Here is a 20,268-nt window from a genome sequence, read left to right as displayed (position 1 = left end):
AACGGGGGTTCCCAGACCAAATAAAATGGAGCAGCACCACGTGAACGCAAGATGTTCCCTGCGGGACTTCTCAGAACCTTTAAAAGGTGGCGAGTTCCCAAATTTCTTTGGCGACAGAAACCTTTGGCCCTAGTGCATCTTGCGGGCCTGTGGTTTAATGAAACTTGGGAGATGCTGGGAGACGTGAAGGCAGCCCCTGCAGAGAGGAGGGACCCATGGCACGAGAAGGTTAAGAGACCCGCCAAAGATGTCAGTGAGATCCTGGACGCTGAGCAGGGGTTGCAGGCTTTTGGCCTTATTTCTTCTCTACAGCAGACAATGTGCTCTTACTAGCTGGGGGCAGGTGTGTGTGTGTGTGTGTGTGTGTGTGTGTGTGTGTGTGTGAGACTGAGCTTCAGGGAGGCCTGAGAGAATCACCTTACTGAGGCACAGACTTCGAGGCCAGATGCCCACGCTGCAATCCCACCCTGCCCTCGTTAGCTGTGTTACTCTGCATAAGCCTTGAAGCCGTGCCCTTCCCCAGTTTCCGCATCTGTAAAGTAGGGGACAGACTCAGACCCACGTTGTAGGATCATGGCGAGCACCTGATGACATAGATGCTAGAAGGCTCTTGACGGCATTCCTGGAAGGTGTTTACAATTTAGGGGGTCCCCAAGGCCCCTCACTAGACAGATGGGGAAGCTAAGGCCCAGAGAAGACACTGAGCACATGGCTGGAGGCCTCCAGACTCCAGAGCGAGTCCGGAACCATGTGTCCTGCTCATCCCTCTCCTTGATGAGGCACGGAGACGGGGCAAGGCTGCAGGCAGGTAGCACTGCCTGGGACTCCCCCATGTGACCCACGAGCCTCCCAAAGCCCTGAGGCTCATGCCAGCGCTCGGTGACCAAGGACAGCCCAAGGGCTGCTCCCCGCACCTTGTTCCTGAGTAGGAGGCTGCTCTGTAGGAATCAAAGAGAACTCAAGACAAGGAACTGGTTTCTTGGCCAAGCCAGGGCTTTTGGGGTGCTGGGCACAGGGGGTACCTGATGTGGGGCCAAGAGAGGTCTCAGGTCCTCAGGAGTGAGGCACATGTGCACCACACCCTGCTTGTCTAGACCCCACCTGCCTACTCTGTGCCCGGTATCACACCAAAGCTGGTGGCAGAGAGAGATAAGGTCCCTGCCCTCAAGAAGCAAACAGCCTGTCCAGGGGAACAGACACACACACACCTAACTGAAATAGAACCAGACGCTCAGCAAATCCAGGCTATGGCCCGAGTCAGGGGAGAGGGTCACTCAGAGCCGCGGTGGGGTGGGCCGGGAACAGAGGGCTTGGAGCTTCACGCACATCAGTGCAGGTCCTGGACCCCTCACTTCCTGGCTCTGGGATGTCAGCTCCCCCCGAAAACCAAACGCGCCAGCTCTCTGGGGCCCACAGGCAAGGGAGCAGCAGGCTGGGCAGAGCGGCTCCCTTCAGAGGAGAGGAGCGTGGAGTGTGTGTGTGTGTGTGGTGGGGGGGTGGATCAAAACGACTTTTCTGGGCCCAGAGTCAGCCAGGGTGGGTCTGTTTTTTCTCCTGCCCTGAAGTTACTGAACACCATCCAAAGAGATGACCTCACTTCCACATCTGTAAGCAGACTTTGTTTTCTTGGGGTTTTGAGTGGGGCTGTGAAAGCCAATGGAGCCGATAAAGGGCCCAAGGCTGAGCTCTAGGGAGCCGTCTCTTCTCCGCCATCCATGGCTTGTGTTGTGGGTCCCCTCATGTCACCTTTGGGGGTGGGGTCACGATGGCAGTGCCACCAGCTCAGATCCAGGGTTCACTTCAGGGCTCTCTCTCCCCTGCTGAGTTTGGACCTCAGAATCCAAGTAGCAACCCTGCTTGCCTGAGACCGGCTCCCCAGATCTGGGGGAGGGGTCAGGGGAAAGAAGAGGGACTTTGGGAAGGCAAAAATGGGCTCTGTTTTTGTCATCAAAGCCCCTCTCGGTCCAGGACACATGCTGGCCCAGGCCTGCTCTTACGCATTGCCTAGACTCCCCCTGGTCATTCTTCCGTCTGGGCCAGAACTGACTCAAGGCCCAGTCTGAAGGTTTATTGGGGTACAGGGGAGGGAATCCAATCTGTACGTGCTCACCTGCTATACATCACCCTCGCCCAATACTCACATGACATCCAGTCTGCAGAGGGGCTCTGGGACTCCCCACTTCTCGGAGGACAGAGGCTCTGGGAGGTGAGGTGGAGCTGACCCGTAGCGGGGGCTCTCCCGGCAAGCCCTCACTCTCCCTTTACAAGGACACTTCTCAACATTGGGGGAGGGATGGGGAACAGAGAGGAAACGCCCTTCCACAAAGCAGACCTACCACCTCTTGATGACTCAGGACTCTTGTTCTCATTGATAGGAAACCACCAGAAGGTACAGAGGCCCTGAAGCCAGAGGGCTCCCTTCACTAAGCGGGACTCCGTGTTACCCTATTTCCCTACCCTACCCTACCCTGCTTCCATCCGGTAGCTCCCATGTAATCTGTCCTATTCCCACTCTAGCTAGGATTGCCAGGAAGTCAACAGCTCAGACACCCTCTCACCTTTCCACCACCTCTTCCTTGCCATCCTTTCTACCACTGCTGTTCTGCCTCAGGGCCTTTGCGCCTGCAGTTATTGCTTCCTGGAAGGCCCCTTCCTCAGACACTCCATTCTAATGCCAGCCTGGGGAGGCCTTCCTCACCACCCTTATCCAATGCTGGCGCCTCCCACAGTCACTCCATTTCTTCCCCCTATTTTATAATCTCTGGGGTTTGTATCACGTTCCGGAATTAAACTGTCTTTATTGCTAACTTGTCTGCGGATCCATCTTCTGGACCACAGTGTTGGCTCAAGAGCTGGGGCCTCGCCCTGTCCACTGTCGACTTCCCAGCACCCAGCACGGTGTGTGGCACACGATGGGCTTTTGGTTAACATGCGTGAGATGAAAATGAACAGCCGTGGCCACGGTAAGACCAGATGAAGCAGACGATTATTTATTTCCACGGGCCTCTCTTAGGTCTTCAACTTCCTTACTTCTACTTCAGTGGTTCTGTTGGGGGTCTTTTACTATCAACTGTTTCTGATCCACTTTGGATCTGGGTGGAACTGATAAACGGAACAGAGGTGGTCCTCCCCTGTTGTGGGCCTGGCTACGGGGCCAAGTGACACAGGGGATGGGGGGCTATTTGCTATCAGGCCCTGGCCACTGGCCAGGCTCCCCGTCTCCCAACTCGCAGGCAGAAGGCTGAAGAGAACGAGGGCTGAGCAAGTAGGACTGTCCAAAGCCGCAGGGTGGAACCGAGAACAGGGAGAGGAGGGGCCTGTAGGGGATTCTGGGGGTGGGGGATAGGGAAGATCTGCCCTGGGCAGTACCTGCATTGCTCCTCCGAGCCAGGTGCCACACCGGGCCCAGACCTCTGCTCTGTAAAAGACACGTGGGAAGACTAGGAGGCAAATGGAGGGCAGCAAGGCGAGGGGTCGATGTGGCCACGCAGGACTCACAAGGAGATGGCCCAAGGAACTCCCAGAAGCTAGGGGAAGCCGGCCAGACAAGTTGGGCCTTGCACATTTGCACAGCTGCTTGCTGCAGCCTCGGGTTCTTGCCATCAGTTTCACACGAGAATTCTTATTAAAGTACCTACTATGTGCCTGCTCTTGAAGCGAGAGCTCTCCGGCCTTGGCCCCCGCCCACCACCCAGCCAGGACAGGCCTCTCCCCTCGACCCCAAGCAGCTGTCTTTACTTCTCCCTGGAGCCCAGCCACAGGGGCGGGCCGTACGCCCACCTCATTCTGCACACAGGTGCCAACCTCACGGTGGGTCTGGGCCAAGGCCCCTGCCTTGGGAGGAAGTGAGCCCTCAGTGAGGTCGTTTCCCACGAGAACACAGAGTTGTAAACCGAAAGGGATATAATAAGCAACCTCGCCCGCTGGCTGTGGATGGGCTTGGTGTTCTTTTCAGAGCCTGTGCTATTTATGTTGTAAACTGACCTCCCGCCCTTCTCCGCAGGGACTCCTCCCCAGGGACTCCTCCCCAGAGCTACCTAAGGTTCAGCCCTCTCCTGGGACCTCAAACCCTCAGTGTCTGGCCACCTAACCTGTGTGCATGGCCATGAGGACTGTGAGTGGGAGAGAGGCGAAGTCCTGACACTCCAGTGCCCTCACTCTGAGAGCCTCCACGGGTCGGGAGGAGCAGGAAGGGCAGCCTGGGCCGACGCAAAGGTCACAGTTGTAGCGCACGTGCGCATAACCATGCTTCCATCTGCGGGAGAGCACAGGACGCCGGTGTCCGAGAGCCGAGACTCCTGCTGCCCAAGGCAGTCCCAGCAAAGGGCCGCGTGTCGTCCTCCAGGCAGAGCAGCCCGGCTGCCTGTCCCCGCGTGGTGGGTCCCGCCTACCTGCTTGTCCTGCAGGTCCGAGGAGAGCTCATAGCTCTCAGAGAGTGACCGCGAGCGCTTGATGGCCTCCTCCTCGGCCTGCTTGCGCAGGATGGAGGTCGAGTGCTGCAGCTTGGGCCTCCGTGTGCGCTGCTGTTGCCCCGGCAGGCCCGCGTACAGCCCATAGGCTCCCACCGATGTGTGCTCGTAGTGGTCCGGGCTCAGGCTGGAACCGGGCGCTAGGGGGCCCTGGTAGGCCGACGGGCTGTCCAGGGACGTGCCTGTCTCGCTGCTGGGGGCCTCGCCCTCCACGCTGCAGGGTACAGAGAGAGGAGAGAGGCCTCCTGTGAGTGGGAGACAAGACCTCGGGGCCTGACAGGCAGCCAGGAGCTGGGAGGGGGCTGCAGCCAAGAGGCAGCCCCCCCCCCCACCCCCGCGTCCCCTGCAACACCGTTTAAGCATCCAACACACTTTACTGATTGATTTTGCTTATTGTCCATCTCCTACATGAGCGTGTCAGCTCGTGAGGACAGAGGTTTGACCCACTACAGGCAGTGATGAACCCCAGTGACCAGAGTGGGGCCTGGCACATAGTAGGTGGTCAGTGAATATTTACTGACCCCCTAAATGACTCCGGTCACCTTCTCTGCCTCAATCCCACCACATGGATTGAGTCAACCACGGATTTCTGTACTTTTTGTTCTTATTTTTTTTAATAAAAATTAACAAAAGTGACTCTTCTCTCCACACCTACTTGGGCATCAGGCACTGTAACATTTGTTATGGGCTGAATCGTGTCCCCGCCCAGAATTTATATCTTGAAGTCCTAACCCCAGCACTTGAGAATGTGTGTTAAGAGGCGGGATCTTCAAAGAGGCAGTTAAGTTACAGTGAGGTCTATTAGGATCCTAATCCAACACGACTGGTGTCCTTCTCAGAGGAGATTAGGAGCCAGACACGCACAGAGGGACGACCATGTGAGGACACAAGGAGAAGGTGGCCACCAAGGAGAGAGACCTTAATGACACTAACATACAGGACTTCCGGCCCCCCTCCAGAACAGTGAGAAAACAAATGTTACCATTTTTTTAATAAATACCAGTCTGTGGTTGTTATGGCAAGCTTGGAAATGAATACAGTGTCATCCATATATTTTCTCTAAATCTTTTTTTTTTAAGTGTTTATTTATTTTTGAGACACAGAGAAACAGAGCATGAGCAAGGGAGGGGCAGAGAGAGAGAGAGACACAGAATCTGAAGCAGGCTCCAGGCTCTGAGCTGCCAGCACAGAGCCCGACGCGGGGCTTGAACTCACAGACTGTGAGATCGTGACCTGAGCTGAAGTTGGAAGCTCAACCGACTAAGCCACCCAGGCGCCCCATATTTTCTCTAAATCTTAAAACCAGTCTGCAAAGAATTATTAACTCACTGTTTCCAGGTGGGGAAACTGAGGCCCACAGAAGTACGGGTACCTGCCTGTGGTTGCACAGGTAGTGAGTGGGTGAGTCCGGGGTTCAGCACCCAAGTTGGCTGGATTCCAAGCCCGGGCACACCCCTCCACCTCACCGCCCCTCATCCCTCTCAACATTCCAAGCACCAGACTGTGGGGACAGAGAGGGAGTGGCTCATCCCAAATTCGTGAACTCAGAAAACAGACATTTGTTCCTTCTGCAGACTACCTTTCAGCATAGGACAAGGAGACAAGGTTGTTTCTCACACGGCTTCCGGTAGCCTCTCTGGTCAAGCCTTGCCATTTCCCTGTCCCTGCAAGACATCAGTCAACCTTTGAAGGCTCTCTGATCCCTGGGTCCAGGGCAGGGGTCTCTCTGGAAGGGGCCCAGCAGAGAGAAGGGAATACAGCACCCCCTCTCAGGCTGCAGTCCTTCCTCAGGGATCCTGTCTTCAGACCAAAGGGAGCACCCCACACGCAACATCCCTGGGACCAAATGGTCTTCCCCCGCCCAGCTCTGCCACATTGTCCCCACACATCACAGGGCCTGGCAGGGCTCCCTGCCAGTATAGAAGGTGACTGTTCACGGACTCCTGGGGGTGACAGACTCGGAGTAGGGGCAGAGGGAAACAGCCTGCCCTTTGGTTCCAGTTCTGCCCTGAGCCAGGGATGGGCTGCAAATCCCTGCACTTGCTTTCCAACTTGTAGGTCAAGAATAGTACAGGACTTCCGCTCCACCAACTGGCTCTGGCCTCCGGGGACATGCGGTGGGTGTCCTGTGACAAAGGGCATCCCATCCTGCTCCCCAGAGGCTAAAGTGTGGCAAAGGCCCTTCCTTGGGGAAGAGGTCTGGGTACTTTGCCTTGATGTGGCTGTAAATCAGGGAGGGTCATCCTTCACTTCCAGGCCTGCCTCCCCATCCATTATCAACGTGGATGGACTAGACCCTCTTAAGGTATCAGAGGAATATCACCCTTCAAGACTCCTGACGTCACAGTTACCCAACGGCTGTTTCCTCTGGGCCCCATTTGTGTGCACTGAGTGGGGGAGAAGGGTGGGATCTAACAAAAGTTAAAATTCCCCTATTCTATTGACATAGCTTTGAACAGTGCCTCACAATAAATACTCGGTGCCTTGATCAATAGTTGCATGGAAGAGAGAAGGAATCCCCCTATTAGACTCGTAGGTGGTCAATCCCCAGCTTACAGGCGAGCAAGCCTATCCATGGACAGATGAGCCAGAGCGCCTGCCTTTGCTCTGGCCCCCACACACCTCCCTGCCTTGCCCTTTTCGTGCAGCCTCCAAGCACCTCGCAAGGATGTATTTCTACACATACATCCCCCCTACTGGAAATGCTTCATTCGGGGGCAGAGTCTGTTTTTCCGAGCAAGAGGCTGACAGGAGACAAAATCTCATCCTCGAGGACAAGCAGCCGGAGCCCTGCTTATAAGGTTTTAAAAGAGTCTCACAACCCCGGGTTTCCAGAAACATGGGGAGACCGAAGGGGTGGGCTCTCTGCAGGTCCCCAGAGCAGGAAGCCCTTCTGTGCCTCACGGTGGCTCGGTCAGGGAGGGGTGGGCCTTGACACACCCCAGGATAAGGCAGTGGTCACCTCTCGTGTCTGCGGGGGATTCAGCCCTTTCCCTGGGCCTTGCTCACCAGGCCTCAAAGCAACGGTGAACAGGCAAAGGGGCATTCTTCCTGGCAGCAGTGGCAATGAGTCTGTGAATGTGAGAGGCTGTCTTCATTCCCCGGTTGGCTGTGGTTTGGGGCCGAGGAAAGAGAAGCAGGCGACAAGCCTCTGGACTCAAGGGCCGTATGTGGCTCAGTAGCCGGGGAAGGGCCTGGCTGCCTTGAAGGCTGGGGGCAGGGGCAGGATGTCTGTGAGTGGTGACCTGACAGGGATGTGGCACTTCCTGGGGCTATGCCAGCCCAGGATCCTTGCTCTGGGCATTACCTGGCTCCCAACTGTCTTAAGGCAGCAGGTTCCAGAACATGCTCAGGAGAGAGGGCCAAGCCTCCCCTCACAGCCAAGGGAAGGGGTCTGACGGTCACTCGCGGCCTTTCTCTTCACCATGAGGCAGCTGCAGCCTCCCCCCCCCATCAGCCCTACCTTCCGTACACACCCAGGCTCTGCTCCCTTATCAGCAGATGGTCCAGGCCACCATCACTGCTCCCTGGATTATCACAACAGCCTCCTCGGTGGTCCCCTGCCTCTCTTCTCCCCATGGCTGCCACAGTGACTCTGATAAAACATAAGATCAAGTGCTTCCCTTGATCCCAATTACACTTAGAAGACGCTGTCCTTGCAATGTCCTTGAAGGCCTGACCTCAGCTGCTCTCATCTTAGCTCCTCTCCTTGCTCATTCTGACTTCCTGATTCACGGACTTCCTCTCTGCTCAAAGGGGTCAGGCATCCTCCTGCCTCAGGGCCTTTGCACTGGCTGTTCTCTCTGCCTGGAACACTCTCCCCCAGATCTCTGCTAGCACCAGATTTAAAAATCATAGCTCTCTCTCCACTCCCACCCCCCAGATTACTGGCCCTTTCTTCTCTTTTGTTTTTTCCTTTGGTGACAATCATTACTTCAAGACACACTGTATAATGCATTTATCTTGTTTTTTTGGTTTGTTGTCTGTCTCGGACATCAGTGTATAAGCTGTAAGAGAGTGGGGACAATTTGTCTGTTTTGCTTGCTGATGTTCCCCAAATGCCAACCCACGTGCCCAGGTAACAGTGCTCAGTAAATACTTGCCAAAGGAGAGAAGGCATTTCCCCATGCCTGCTGGGAGCCAGGTCCTGGAACATAGTTTCTCACATCATTCCTGCCAGTCATCCTGGGTGCCCCAAGCCAAACTCATGCTCTTTCTCCACCGTCACACAGTGACACGAGTCAGGGTCCTGGGTGTCGTCATCACGTCAGGCCCTCCCCCACAGCCAACCCCCACCCCCGTCCCATTCAATCTGTCACCAAGTCCTGCTGAATCTACCTGAATGGTATCCTCTTGACTCGTGCAATGTGGCAATGCTTCCACGGCACCAAAATCAAAACCAACCCCAGACCATCCTGGTAAGAAAAGAATTGGCCAGGCCATCCTACCGCAACCAGCATGGCCCCACAACCGACAATGTCCTCTGATACATAAGTGAGCACTGCATGAAAATACGTCTGCAGCTCAAGAACCCACCCTGAGCCCGAGGACGATCAGAAGCCACACACTACTCGACACGAAAAGAGACTCCTTTCTTAATCTGAGCCAAACAGCTGGTGAACAGAAAGGTAACTTTTTTTTCAAGTGAAAATGCCCCATGGTGACGAGTGTGGCCAATAGCCACTCTCAGAACGTCTAAGTTGGTATAAGTTTTTCAGAGTGCTAGATGGAAACAGCTATCAAATTCCACTTGACCATCCTCTGACGGAACCTGTAAAGCTACTTTACTTATAGCAATGCCCTGAAACTCACGGGCCCCTCGGTTCTGGTTAGTACTCAGCTCTGCCCCTAGTTCCTTCCTGGGGGAGGAGGAGGGTTGTCCAGTGTGAACAGAACAGTCATCCTCTCCCTCCCCACAGCAGGTTGCCCTAGGGACGGAGACCTTTGCTTTATATGACGGCCACACTTGACACAGCAGGGATTTGGGGGTCAGGGAACCATCAGGCCCAGCCCCTGGCCTCCATCCTCTGCTGCCCCAACCCCCTCTTCCCTCCCCTGCCTCCTGCACCAGCAGCCCACCCTGCAGACCATTTCTTTGCCACGGTGATTTCTGCACCAGAGCACAACATCTCACCACCCAGGTCAGCTGCCTTTGGGAAGCTTCTGCTACAACCTGCGTCCATCAGCCAGGCCTGAACACCCTGGAGTGGGTCCTCAACTGCACAATGGCATCCGGGATCTCTCCTAGACACCTGGGTCATATGCAAATCAAGGAGTGGGGCTGGCACCTGTTCCAAGTGGCTGACAGTCCCTGGCAGTTTAGAATTTCTGGAACATTCTACGACAGTTAGGAGGCTGCTGCCTAGCACTCTCAGAAGGTGCTCCTGGTCTGGTAATCCCTCTCCTAGAGATTCACGCTAAGGAAATGAGCGAATCTGCAAAGCGGTAAATGCAAGGAATTTCACTGCAGTGTTGTTTCTAATTATAAAAGTTTGGAAATAATCTAAATGCCCGTCAACAAGGGATTGATTTAAATTACTTATATATCCATATAATGGAAACAATGTCAAGCTCTGGGGAAGATTCTGGTTTGATGGCTGTTCTTATGAAAAAAGACAAGGTTTGTCTGGCCGACCATGAGCTTAACATGAGCTGATGCAGTGACACAGCTGGGAAGCCAGTCGCTAACATGAATATAAAGCCAGAAGCAAAAGCAGCCTGGCTGTCCACTACAGGTGTCAGATCACAGCAGAGGACCACGTCTGGGCACAAACCGCTTGCTTCTCCTCGTTTGTCTGTGGCAGACATTGCTAATTGATCACAGATTCCCTCCTGCAGATCTCCTCATGCCTGACCCCAGCTGGCTCGTGGCAAAACTCTATTTGCCAACCCCAAATCACAGTATGCTGGGAATAAAACTCCAGGTCTAGAAACCACCTCTCACAAAGAGCTGGGACTGGTTGGCAGGAGAAAAGCAGCCAGAGGGGAGGGATGATGCCTAGCAGTAAGCCTCTGACAGGCTGACAAGAGAAGGATGGAACAGATGTCTGCAGACAGAACTACGGCCGAGGTTGTCCTCCCTGAGAAAGTATGTGCTCATGTGGTTAGCGCTGCTTAGGAAGTGATGAGCTCTCTGTCACAGGAGATGTGCAAGCTGCAGATCAGATACCTGTCAGGGATCTAGCAAAAGGCCTCCTCTACCGGCTAGAATCTGCTATGGACTGTCTGAATCTGCACCCCCCACCCCATGCATCCCCGCTGCCCTTCACTTGCATTCCTCTGCCTCTGAGGGGCCACACTCTGGTCCAACTCAAATCCCACTTCCCGCACGAGGCTACCCCCAGCTAGCGAAACCCCCCATTCCCACACTCTGTCATGGTGTAGATTACCTGGAGAAAGAGAGAATGTGAGGGGTGGACCCCACCCCACCGGGAGTCCCGTTCCATGAGGGATTGGTCCCTGGAAGTCCTGGCCTCCAGCAAAGACCGGGACCCGAGACGGGCTCCTTTCCGAGAGAAAGCTCCACATGGGCACAATGGGGCTCCAGAGGTGAGCTGGCCCGGCACAGCTAGCCAGTTGATAGCTGAAGCTGCACACAGATGTGTCCCTTCTGGCCCCTCTGGCCTAGGGACTCAGAGCCCTGAATCCCGAGACAGTGACCCCAACCTCCTCCTCCCCTTCTCCAGTCTTCCAAATGTGCCTTCCTCTGCCAGAGGCTGGTGTGTATGATATTTATGTGGGGAAATGGCTGGATCGCTACAGAACAGCGTCTAGAGTTTCCGACCGCCCTAGGATGATGAAAAGCACATAAGAACTGAAAACACATTTTGAAAAGTGTAACATCCCTGTGCCTTCCTGCCAAGCGAGGGGGCTGGATGGCCTCCCTGCTGCAGCCTCCGAGCCAGATTTCTGGGTTGGAATTCTGCTTCTACTGCTTACCAGCTGAGTAACCACGGGCCTCAGTTTCCTTTGCTGTAAAATGGGGGCAGAGTCCTGACTACACACGCCTGCTATGAGGCTTAACAGAGTCAACACATATGAAGTCCTTAAAAGACTGCTCACTTCATAAAAGGCATTTTCTAAATGCTGTCTCTGGTTATTCTTTGACTGATAGGGCCCAACCTACACATCCTGGCAGCTAGACGTGGGGGGCAGACAGGCCCAGTGTGTGAGCCAGGGGACCCGCCTCTGCCCGCTACAGGGCCTCTCTCTGCGCAGACAGCCGCCTCCAGCCATGGGCTGGAGTCACTGGTGACGAGGCCCTAGGGAGGGCGGGACAGTCCCAGAAAGGGACCCGGGCTCCGTGGCTCAGACGCCACGTCCTGACTCTAGCTGGGGAGTGAGTCAGGGCTGGGGCGGGAGGGCCCTCAGCCACTCGGGCCACGGATGTCTCTAATTATGGCCTTTGAAGTCACGAATGACTTTTCTCAAGAAAAATGTTAGAGGAGGCTCCGGGCAGAAGCAAGGGGGCATGGGTGAAGAAGGGACCCTCTGTTAGGGGGCTGGCTATTCACCCCAATGTAAGGACGCCGATCGTAGGAACAGTTAATGTCTATATAGTTAGCAGTGCTCCAAGCATTAAATGTGACTCAGTCCTCGAAACCACTTTACAGTATGGAGAGGAGGTTAAACTCAACCCCAAGGTCATACAGCAAGTGGGTGAACTCAGAACCCACGCAGTCTGGTTTGAGTCTGCACACTTACCCACTGTGTTCACATGACCCCTTAATCACACACACGGGTTTGGGTCATGTAGTGGTAACTCTCCTCTGTAAAGCCTGCTGCATACAGGTGCCGTGTTAAGTGTTTAAACTACATGGCCTGTAACCCAACTACCATCGCGGGGAGCCAGGAGAGAGCCGTAACTTCCGTATGTGGGCTTGGTGGAGTTGAGTCACTAGGCCAAAGCTACCCATGTAGGGAAGAGCAGGGCTCGGACTTGACCCCAAGCAGGTGTCTCAGCCACCCAGCTGTCCAGAGGAAAAAGCATGCCATTGACATACCGAGGTAGAGCTGGGGTCCAGCGCCTGGGGGGCTTGGGGTTGTGCACGGTCATGAGATAAATAAGCCTGGGCTGTGTGTGGCCAGGTCTGGTCACGTAAGATGGCAAAGCCACCCGCTTCAGAGTGGGCTTGGCCCATGCTGGAGGAAGCAGCACTCTAAAGCCTGCCTGTGGTTAAATGTTCATGCCAGGAGCCTCAGCCCAGACTGACTGCTGGCAGTCTGCATGGGCCAGAGCAAAACAGCCTCCTGAAATACATATGCCCCTCGTGCCTCCAGGCCTTGTGGCCTCCCCAGTGCTCTGCTTTCAGGGTTTCTGATTTCCAGAAAGGGAGTCTAGGCCAGGGCAGGAACAACTAATTCCCAGCCCTCACACGTTCTGCCATGGGGCTTCTACAGCTCTTTGCTGCCCAGGCCATATTAACTGAGGTTTATCACTCAGGAGGGGATGGTTTTGCTCTGCTCCAGGTCCTGGGGGAGGGATGCAGATTAACTAGGGCAGGACCCAGGGAGGTGAGGGTGGGAAGGAAAAGGTGGCCATGTCCTCTGAGAAAGAACGGGGAGGGCTCAGCTGCAGAAAGGCAGCCTTGGGACCATCTACAACTCCCAGGTCTCTGCAGGGCCATCCTGGGGCAACGGGAGCAGGCAGGTCAGTCGCACCAGAAGTAGGGTGAAGGCAGCCTGGTGGCTCTGGGGATGTAGAGGTTTTTAGCAGTTCAGCTCTTGGGGAAGGGGCTGCCTCAGGAAACAGCGTCCACGTATTTAATCCCATCAAGGAGACTCAGAAAGGATTCATGGCTTGCCCAGATTGCAGAGCTCAGGAGCAAAGCCTAGACTCAGCTGTGCGACATGCTCCCAGTCTTTCCCACTCGGTGAAAAGTCCCCGGGGCCAGGGAGGCAGCCCCCAAGGGCTGGCCTGGCTGCAAGGAACAGAGTACAAGGACACAGAGGGGTGGATTTCAAGGGAAGACTGAGAGCATACAGGAACGCACAGCTGGCGTGCCCAGCAAGAAAGGGACAGAGAAGACCTCCCCAGGGAAACTGGGGAGGCCGTTCTTAAGCAGGCCATCCACGTCTTCCCTGGTCAGGGTGGGGAGAGGAGGTGGTGGAAAGGCAGCACCCCCACAGACGCCTAAACCCATGATAAGTGTTCTTGGGAAGACAGGTGTCTGGCTGGGGACCAAAGTGACTTATGAACACCCAGCCAACGTCCCAAAGCTTTGTCCCTCCTGGGAGGAGGAGCTGGGGACCACCTAAACCAAGGCCTGGCAATACTGGGCGTCTCCGCTGGGGGGCAGGGTCAGGATGAACAGGACCCAGAAAGAAAGAGCCTCAGGAGGAGTGGTGAGCAGGACGGGGTGTGCTTCTAGTGTGTACAGCCAGCGGCGATCTGAGGAGGGCCCAGGGGAGGCACTCGTGCAGGCACAGATGTTGAGCCCTGCGCTCCCAGCCTCCAGGCACTGCCACAGCCTGGCATGGAGGGGCCCGGGGAGGCTGGCGCCCTTGCAGGAAGCTGTGAAAAGACTTAGGGTGTGAATCCACATGAGGCACACACGCTCAACATGACTTCTGGCTGGTTAACCAAGAGCAAGGGAGGTGATGAGCTGTCTGGACAGTCCAGCAGAGACCCCAAAAGGGCTTGCTGGGGGTCAGGGGCAGTCAGGAGGGTTCCTGCTTTAACCAGTTCCCAAATCTGCTTTAGTGAGGATATACAGTAGTCACAATATCTAACTGCCCAGCACCACCCCCCTTCGATGATTGGCGGACCTCTCGAAGGCAGGCAGGCAGGCTCACCAGGAGCCCACGCACTCTCCCGGCCCCTTGGCGGAGAACGGCTCCATCTTTTCAGCCGCTCAGGCCCAAAATCAGAGCAACTCCTGGCAACTCTCTCTTCCCCACACCCTACTGCCCAGCAGATGTGGTTGCTCTACCTTCAAAACTGAGGCCGCACCCAACCAGTTGGCCTGCCCCCCTGCCCCCAGCCCGGTGAGCTGCTGTCACCTGTTCCCTGCATTGCTGCCACAGCCTCTCTGATGGGCTCTCCTGGCCTCTTACTACACACCCTTCTACATACAGAAGCTGGGATCCTATTAAAACACAAGTCTGACCAGGTCCCTCCTCTGATCCCACCTCATTGGCTCACGGAGGCCAAGCCCTCAGAGGGACCCAGAAGACTGCAAGGCCCGAACATTCTTCCTGCTACCCCTCCTCCATGCCCCCTTGGCCACCCCGCCACAGCCCCCACTGTCCTCCTGTTACTCTACATTCCTGGCACACTCCTACCTCAGGACCTTTGTACATGCCGTTCCCTTTGCCTGGTGTCTCTTTTCTCAGATGTCTTCCTGGTTCACTCCCTCATCTCCTTCAGCTCACTCATTTAAAAACCATACCCTTCCCCCCCCCCCCCGCCCTCCCTTATTCTTCCCTGCTCCATTTCCTTCTATAGCACTGAAACAGCACCATCACACCACTATATGTGAGGATGTGACCCCGAGAGCTGGGGCTTCCCTGCTAGGATGGGGAACTGGACTCTGTTAAAACACAACTCGGTCACTCTGTCGCTTCATTCAGCGAACATGTCCTGAACGCCAGCTAGGTGACAGACCCCTGCCAGGCACTGTGAGCGTGGCCGTGAACAGACAGACACAGCCCTGTCCTCGTGGGCACACTGGGGGATGCAATTAATTAATAATGACGGCTTGTGTTAGGAACAGTAATGGAGGAAGCATCAGGCACTGTAGGATGGTGAGCAGAGCACGTGCCCTGGTGCCAGAGGTGGAAAATATTCCTAGGAGGCATGTGGCATCAGCCAGGACCCGCGGAGGAATGCCACGCGGCAGTGAGGGGTGAAGGCTGAGCGGACAGAGGTGGGTATTCACAGCGCACATGAGGGACGGGACGGAGAAGTTCAGTCTGGCATATACAGAGGGGCGGGCAGGACCAGACCTTGCAGGGCCTTGTGAGGCTTCTTAAGGAGTCCAGACTTGACCCCGGGACCAGGGCAAGGCTGAGTGAGCAGGGGAAAGATGGAGAGGGGAGGTGGCAGTGCCTGGGGGACAGCACTGTCTACACCAGGTGGTGAGGAGCTACATGGGGGGTGGTGAGAAGCTGGGAGACACCTGTGGGAGGAGTGGGAAGAAGGACAGGAGTCCTCAGGGTCCTGAATCCAAGTTGGCGGGGCCAGAGTCACCAAAAGTTGAGGCAGCAGAGAGCAGGGACACGGCAACATGAGGGTGGCACAGGGCGGGGATTGGAAGTCGGGCTGTGGCGGGGTAAAGGGAGGAGCTGGTGCAGAAGCTTTTGAGGATGGTGGCTGAGGAGACAGTGGAGATGGGGTGGCAGCTGAAGGGGGCTGGGGGCTGCAAGGAAGACTGGTTGTAAAGCTGGGACAGCCCTGGGCCCAGGAGGAGAGGGGGGCCCTGGGAAGGCCCAGGAGGAAAGGGCACTGGGCATGGACTGGGGCCCTGAGATTTGAGCTGGCAGGGGGGGATGCAGCCAGGTAGGGCCCTTCCTCTGGGCGTCTCCCTGCTCCCTGAGGGGCAGGGAGGGGGGTCAGAGGGCTGCTGAGGGGGCCTGACCCCTCCCACCAGCAGGCTGGGGCTAAGGCAGGGCCAACTTCAGGTCTCAACCAAGAGACCTTGGCCCGAGGTCTCAACCAAGAGAAAATGGGGGGTTCACTCCAAGCCTGTGCCCCATTGCAGGAAGTGGGCCCACAGACCTCTCAGGTGGACCCTGAGCCCACAACAGCTGCTTCTAGAGCAACCCTACATGGGTGCCCAGCTGCCTCTCTGCTGACTGCCCCCTTATCTCAGGGAAGAGAGCCACAACCAAGCCCCGGCCTGCTGACTCCCTACCCCGAGGCCTGCCCTGCCGAGGCTGAGACAAGGTCTGGCCCAGATGTACCTCCCAGGCTATAGCATTATCTCTAATTACCCGGCACCGAGACCTCCAGGAGTAACTTTCTGTATACATATAAAAATATACAGCTCTGAACAATAAGCTTCTCAAAGCAGAGGCTATTTTTAGAGCTATGCTTACTGAACCAGCATCCAGCATTTCCCTGCTTGTCAGCAGCTCCCGGTGGGATGGGCAGGCGCCACAGGGATATGTAGGCAGAGCTTAGGAATGGTGGGGTCTTCTCGGACCTCTCGAGCACAGCAGGAAAGGGGCCGTTTGGCAGGATGCCCAAGCTGGCGGGGGCATGGCGGTGGCAGTCAGCTCTTGCTCCTTGCCCTCTGGTCCTGAGCGCCCTGCACAGCTCTGCAAGGTCTGCCTCCATCCTAATGCGGTGACAACATGAGTGACAGGGAGAATCTCCAACCCCAGCTTCCCTGAGCCTCGATTTCCCACTTGCCTGGGGTGGGGGGAAGGCCACCACTTCGAGGCGATGTGATGGAGTCAGGTGAATGGCGCCCTGGCAAGGAGCCCTGCAGACAGCCAATACCCTGCCTAATTAGAGGGAATTATCCAGGAGGGGCCTCGGCAGCGCCCTTCCTCAGTTGGGGCTTGTTCTCGTCAGCGCACAGCCAGAGGGAAGAAAAAAGTCTGCTGTCCTGTGAAGCCAGCACATGCAGCCAGGCCCTCACCCTGTCCTGTCAACATGTTTTCCAAGGTCATCTTTCTGGCCCTGGGGAAGTGGTGGCTCCAGTCTCCCCAGGCCAGGCCTCACTCCTAAACATAAAGAACATCTGTCTCCAGCCTGCTGGAGATGGGCTGGACTGTCCCAGTCCTCTGCTTGTGAGTCAGTCCCATTAAAATAACCCGGAGGACCAGAACGGGCTTTGGAGATGGGAATTCAGGGTCCTGGAGACAGGGACGGGCAGGAGGGCAGCCCTCGGAACCTGCGATCAGATATCCCTTGAATGTTTATGATCCTGGGGGCTCCCATCGGGATGAGGGTCTTGGCTGTGCATAAACAATGAGCCCGATGCAAGGCCAGGGGAGGCCCCGCATGGTGCATGGGTGCCTGCCCAGGGGGTCCCATGGAGCTCAGAGCATGGCAAATGTGGGGGGGGGGGGAAGGGGTCACCCAGGCAGGAGGGAAGGAAAAGGGGTTCTAGATCTACAAGTGCCACCTCCACTGTCTCAGTCATGTCGAGCTCTTGGGTCTCTTCATAGCACACCTTACTATCTTTTTTCCATTCATTTGTTCTGTAAGTCTGTCTCTTGCTGTGAGAAAGCTGACTCCAGAAGGGTGTGGCTGCCTGTGCTGCTTCTGTTTCTGGATCAGGCATCCCCAGTGCCATGAACAGGGCTTAGCACAAGCAGGTGCTCAGTTAGTATTTGTGGATGGATGGATGGATGGATGAGTGATGGATGCTACTGGTGACTAAGGAGCCCACACGAACCTGGAAGGCAGCATCGCTCATCTGTCCATTCAACAAACTCAGAGAGCTCTATGCCAGGTGCACCCTCCCACAACCGCACCTCGTCTGACCTTCTCCCCTGGACCAAGAGCCACGGGACCAAACCCCTCTCATTTCCTTCTAAGACCCTTGGGCGGCATCCCCTTATCACACTGTCCCCTGGCATTTCAGCTGGGCCCCTTTGTTCACTCCCTGTGAACCCGGGACAGGGCTCACTCCTCTCTGGTTTGCAAGCAGGGGCACCGAGGCCTGGAGGGGAGTGAGGCTTAGCTGGGTCACTGACACACTGCACAGCCTTAGCTGGGTCACTGACACACTGCACTCCCTCACCCTGCAGCTGGGCCTCAGAAATATTAAACGGCTGCAGAATGTTTCTCCGAGATACAGATATGTGGTCTGCACCCAGAACACTGCTCTCCACGCCCTGAGTCACAGGGGGACAGGGGCCTCATGCGGTCCCACCCCTTGGGGACCCCTGGCTCAGTTCCCCTGGGCCTACCTCTGCCCTGTGCCCATCTCCCACAATCCTGGGAAGGCTGTGAGGCCAGGCCGGCTCTGGCGGGGCCTCAGACAGGAAGCAGAAACAGAGTCTCACTCCACAAGTTGGTGAACGTGCGCTTTTACTTAGGCTGAAGGCCAGCTGGCAGAGGGCAGCCATGAAACTCTGCATGAGGGCAGGCGCCCGGGGCCGACGCAAAGTCCAGCCAGGGCCTCTGCTCGGTGAGGGGCCAGTCCCAGTGGCATCGCCATTAGTCCCAGAGCAGTTGGTTTTCAACCTGCCTGGGATCTCACCCTACATCCTGGAGTCCGGAGCATTAAGCTGGGGATAGGCCTAAACCAGGAGGATAATCAGGCTTCAACACCAGTCCTGCAGTCAAGCCCAGGATGGGCAGCCTTTCCACAGAGAGGCTGTGAAAAAGCCCTTTATTCTCCCCAGTGCTATCTGGGCCAGGCCAAGGCAGGGTGAGGCCCATCCGGGACCCTGAGCCTTGCCCCCGGGGCAAAGCTGGGTGGGAGGCCTGGTGCCCCCCCTCCCCCATACAGACACTGTAGACCTCACAGAACTCCCTGAAAGCCAGAGGGTCTCTCTGCTCATGGCTCAGGGGGTCTCAACACAGAGCTCCAGGTCAGCAGCCCTGGGCCTAAAGAGTATTTAAAAAAGAAACAAACAAAAAACCCTCCAAAGCTATAATAAATCACCACACTTGACATCTAGAAGGTATTTTTTCTCCTTTAAATGCAAATCCAGGCTTCTGACTTTTCTTGGGGAGAGAAACGGTTGAGGATCTGGCCATACTGGGCCCACGGTCCTGCCTGATGACAGACAGAGCAGGGGTAGCCACACCCAGATGGGGCATGCTCTTCCTCTGCCCTAGTCCTCACCGCTCCCTATTGCTCACCATACTCGGTCTGCTCCTCCCCCATTGGTCACCTTCTTGCCTGCTGCCATGCTCACAGAGGACCCATCTCAAAGAGCAGCAGTCTGATCTGCGGACCCGGGCTCAGCCATTCCCAGGGAACCTGATTTAGAACACCAAGTCCCGAGGGGCAGGATCCAAGACTTCCCACAGCTCTGCACGGCTAGTGGGAACGTCAGGACCTTCCGCTCTGCTGCATCCTGTATTTAACTTTTACAAGACCTTACCAATGTAATGCCACCACACTGGTTCTGATCCAAAACCACGTGGCCATCATAGCCACCAAGCCTCAATTTCCCAGATGCCCTCATTTCTCAGTTCCATATGGTCAAGATATCATTTGAAAAGCCCTCTGATGGGGCACCTGGGTGGCTCAGTTGGTTAAGCGTCCGACTTCAGCTCAGGTCATGATCCCACGGTCTGTGGATTCGAGCCCCGTGTCTGGCTCTGTGCTGACAGCTCGGAGCCTGGAGCCTGCTTCGGATTCTGTGTCTCGCTCTCTCTCTCTGTCCCTCCCCCGTTCATGCTCTGTCTCTCACTGTCTCAAAAATAAATAAACATTAAAAAGAAAAGAAAAGACAAGACAAGACAAGAAAAGCCCTGTGATAACCTGGTGTCTATTCTCAAACTGGACTCTCAGGTGGTCTCCTGGGGTTGGAAGCTCAGCTCTGCCCACCCTCGGCCGCCTCCTCTGCCTGTCTCTGTATTTGGAGCAATGCCCTCATGGCTCCAGAAGCACCCACAGAGAGTATGGGGAAGATCGGTGAGATCAGACCATGTTGAGACGAGGTTCCCACTTCCGGGCTGAGTGACCTGGGGCAAGTTACCTCACCTCTCTGGGCTTCTGGTTGTCTCATCTTTGCAGTGGGGATCATTCCTGCCCTTTTTGCCCAACAGAAATGTGGGAATCAAGCGGGGACACACTTTGCCAGCTACAAACCCCTGTGTAGGCATGTGGGGCTGTCTCTGCTGCGCTCCCACTGCTGATCAGAGAAGAAGGGCTCAGTAGAGAGT

General features: G+C 55.9%; 1 protein-coding gene across 10 annotated transcripts in view; it reads right to left on the bottom strand.

Moving 5' to 3' along the window:
- IQSEC1 (IQ motif and Sec7 domain ArfGEF 1) overlaps positions 1–20,268 on the bottom strand; it is a 367,317-nt gene that overhangs the window by 45,196 nt on the left and 301,853 nt on the right. For 9 of the 10 annotated variants that reach the window (XM_047839958.1, XM_047839895.1, XM_047839903.1 and 6 more), the window contains exon 2: positions 4,392–4,683. Coding sequence is in view for 7 of the 10 variants with exons in the window: in XM_047839895.1 (XP_047695851.1) it covers positions 4,392–4,683 (292 nt within the window). In the remaining 3 variants the exon portion in view is untranslated. Of the gene's footprint in view, positions 1–2,141; positions 2,439–4,391; positions 4,684–20,268 lie in introns of those variants that run through there. The other variant, XM_047839912.1, reaches the window with a different exon arrangement.

The sequence above is a fragment of the Prionailurus viverrinus genome, chromosome A2, assembly GCF_022837055.1.
Source record: "Prionailurus viverrinus isolate Anna chromosome A2, UM_Priviv_1.0, whole genome shotgun sequence".
Taxonomy (NCBI): Eukaryota; Metazoa; Chordata; class Mammalia; order Carnivora; family Felidae; genus Prionailurus; species Prionailurus viverrinus.
The sequence above is the reverse complement of the archived record's forward strand: the minus strand, read 5'-3'. Positions and strand labels throughout refer to the sequence as shown.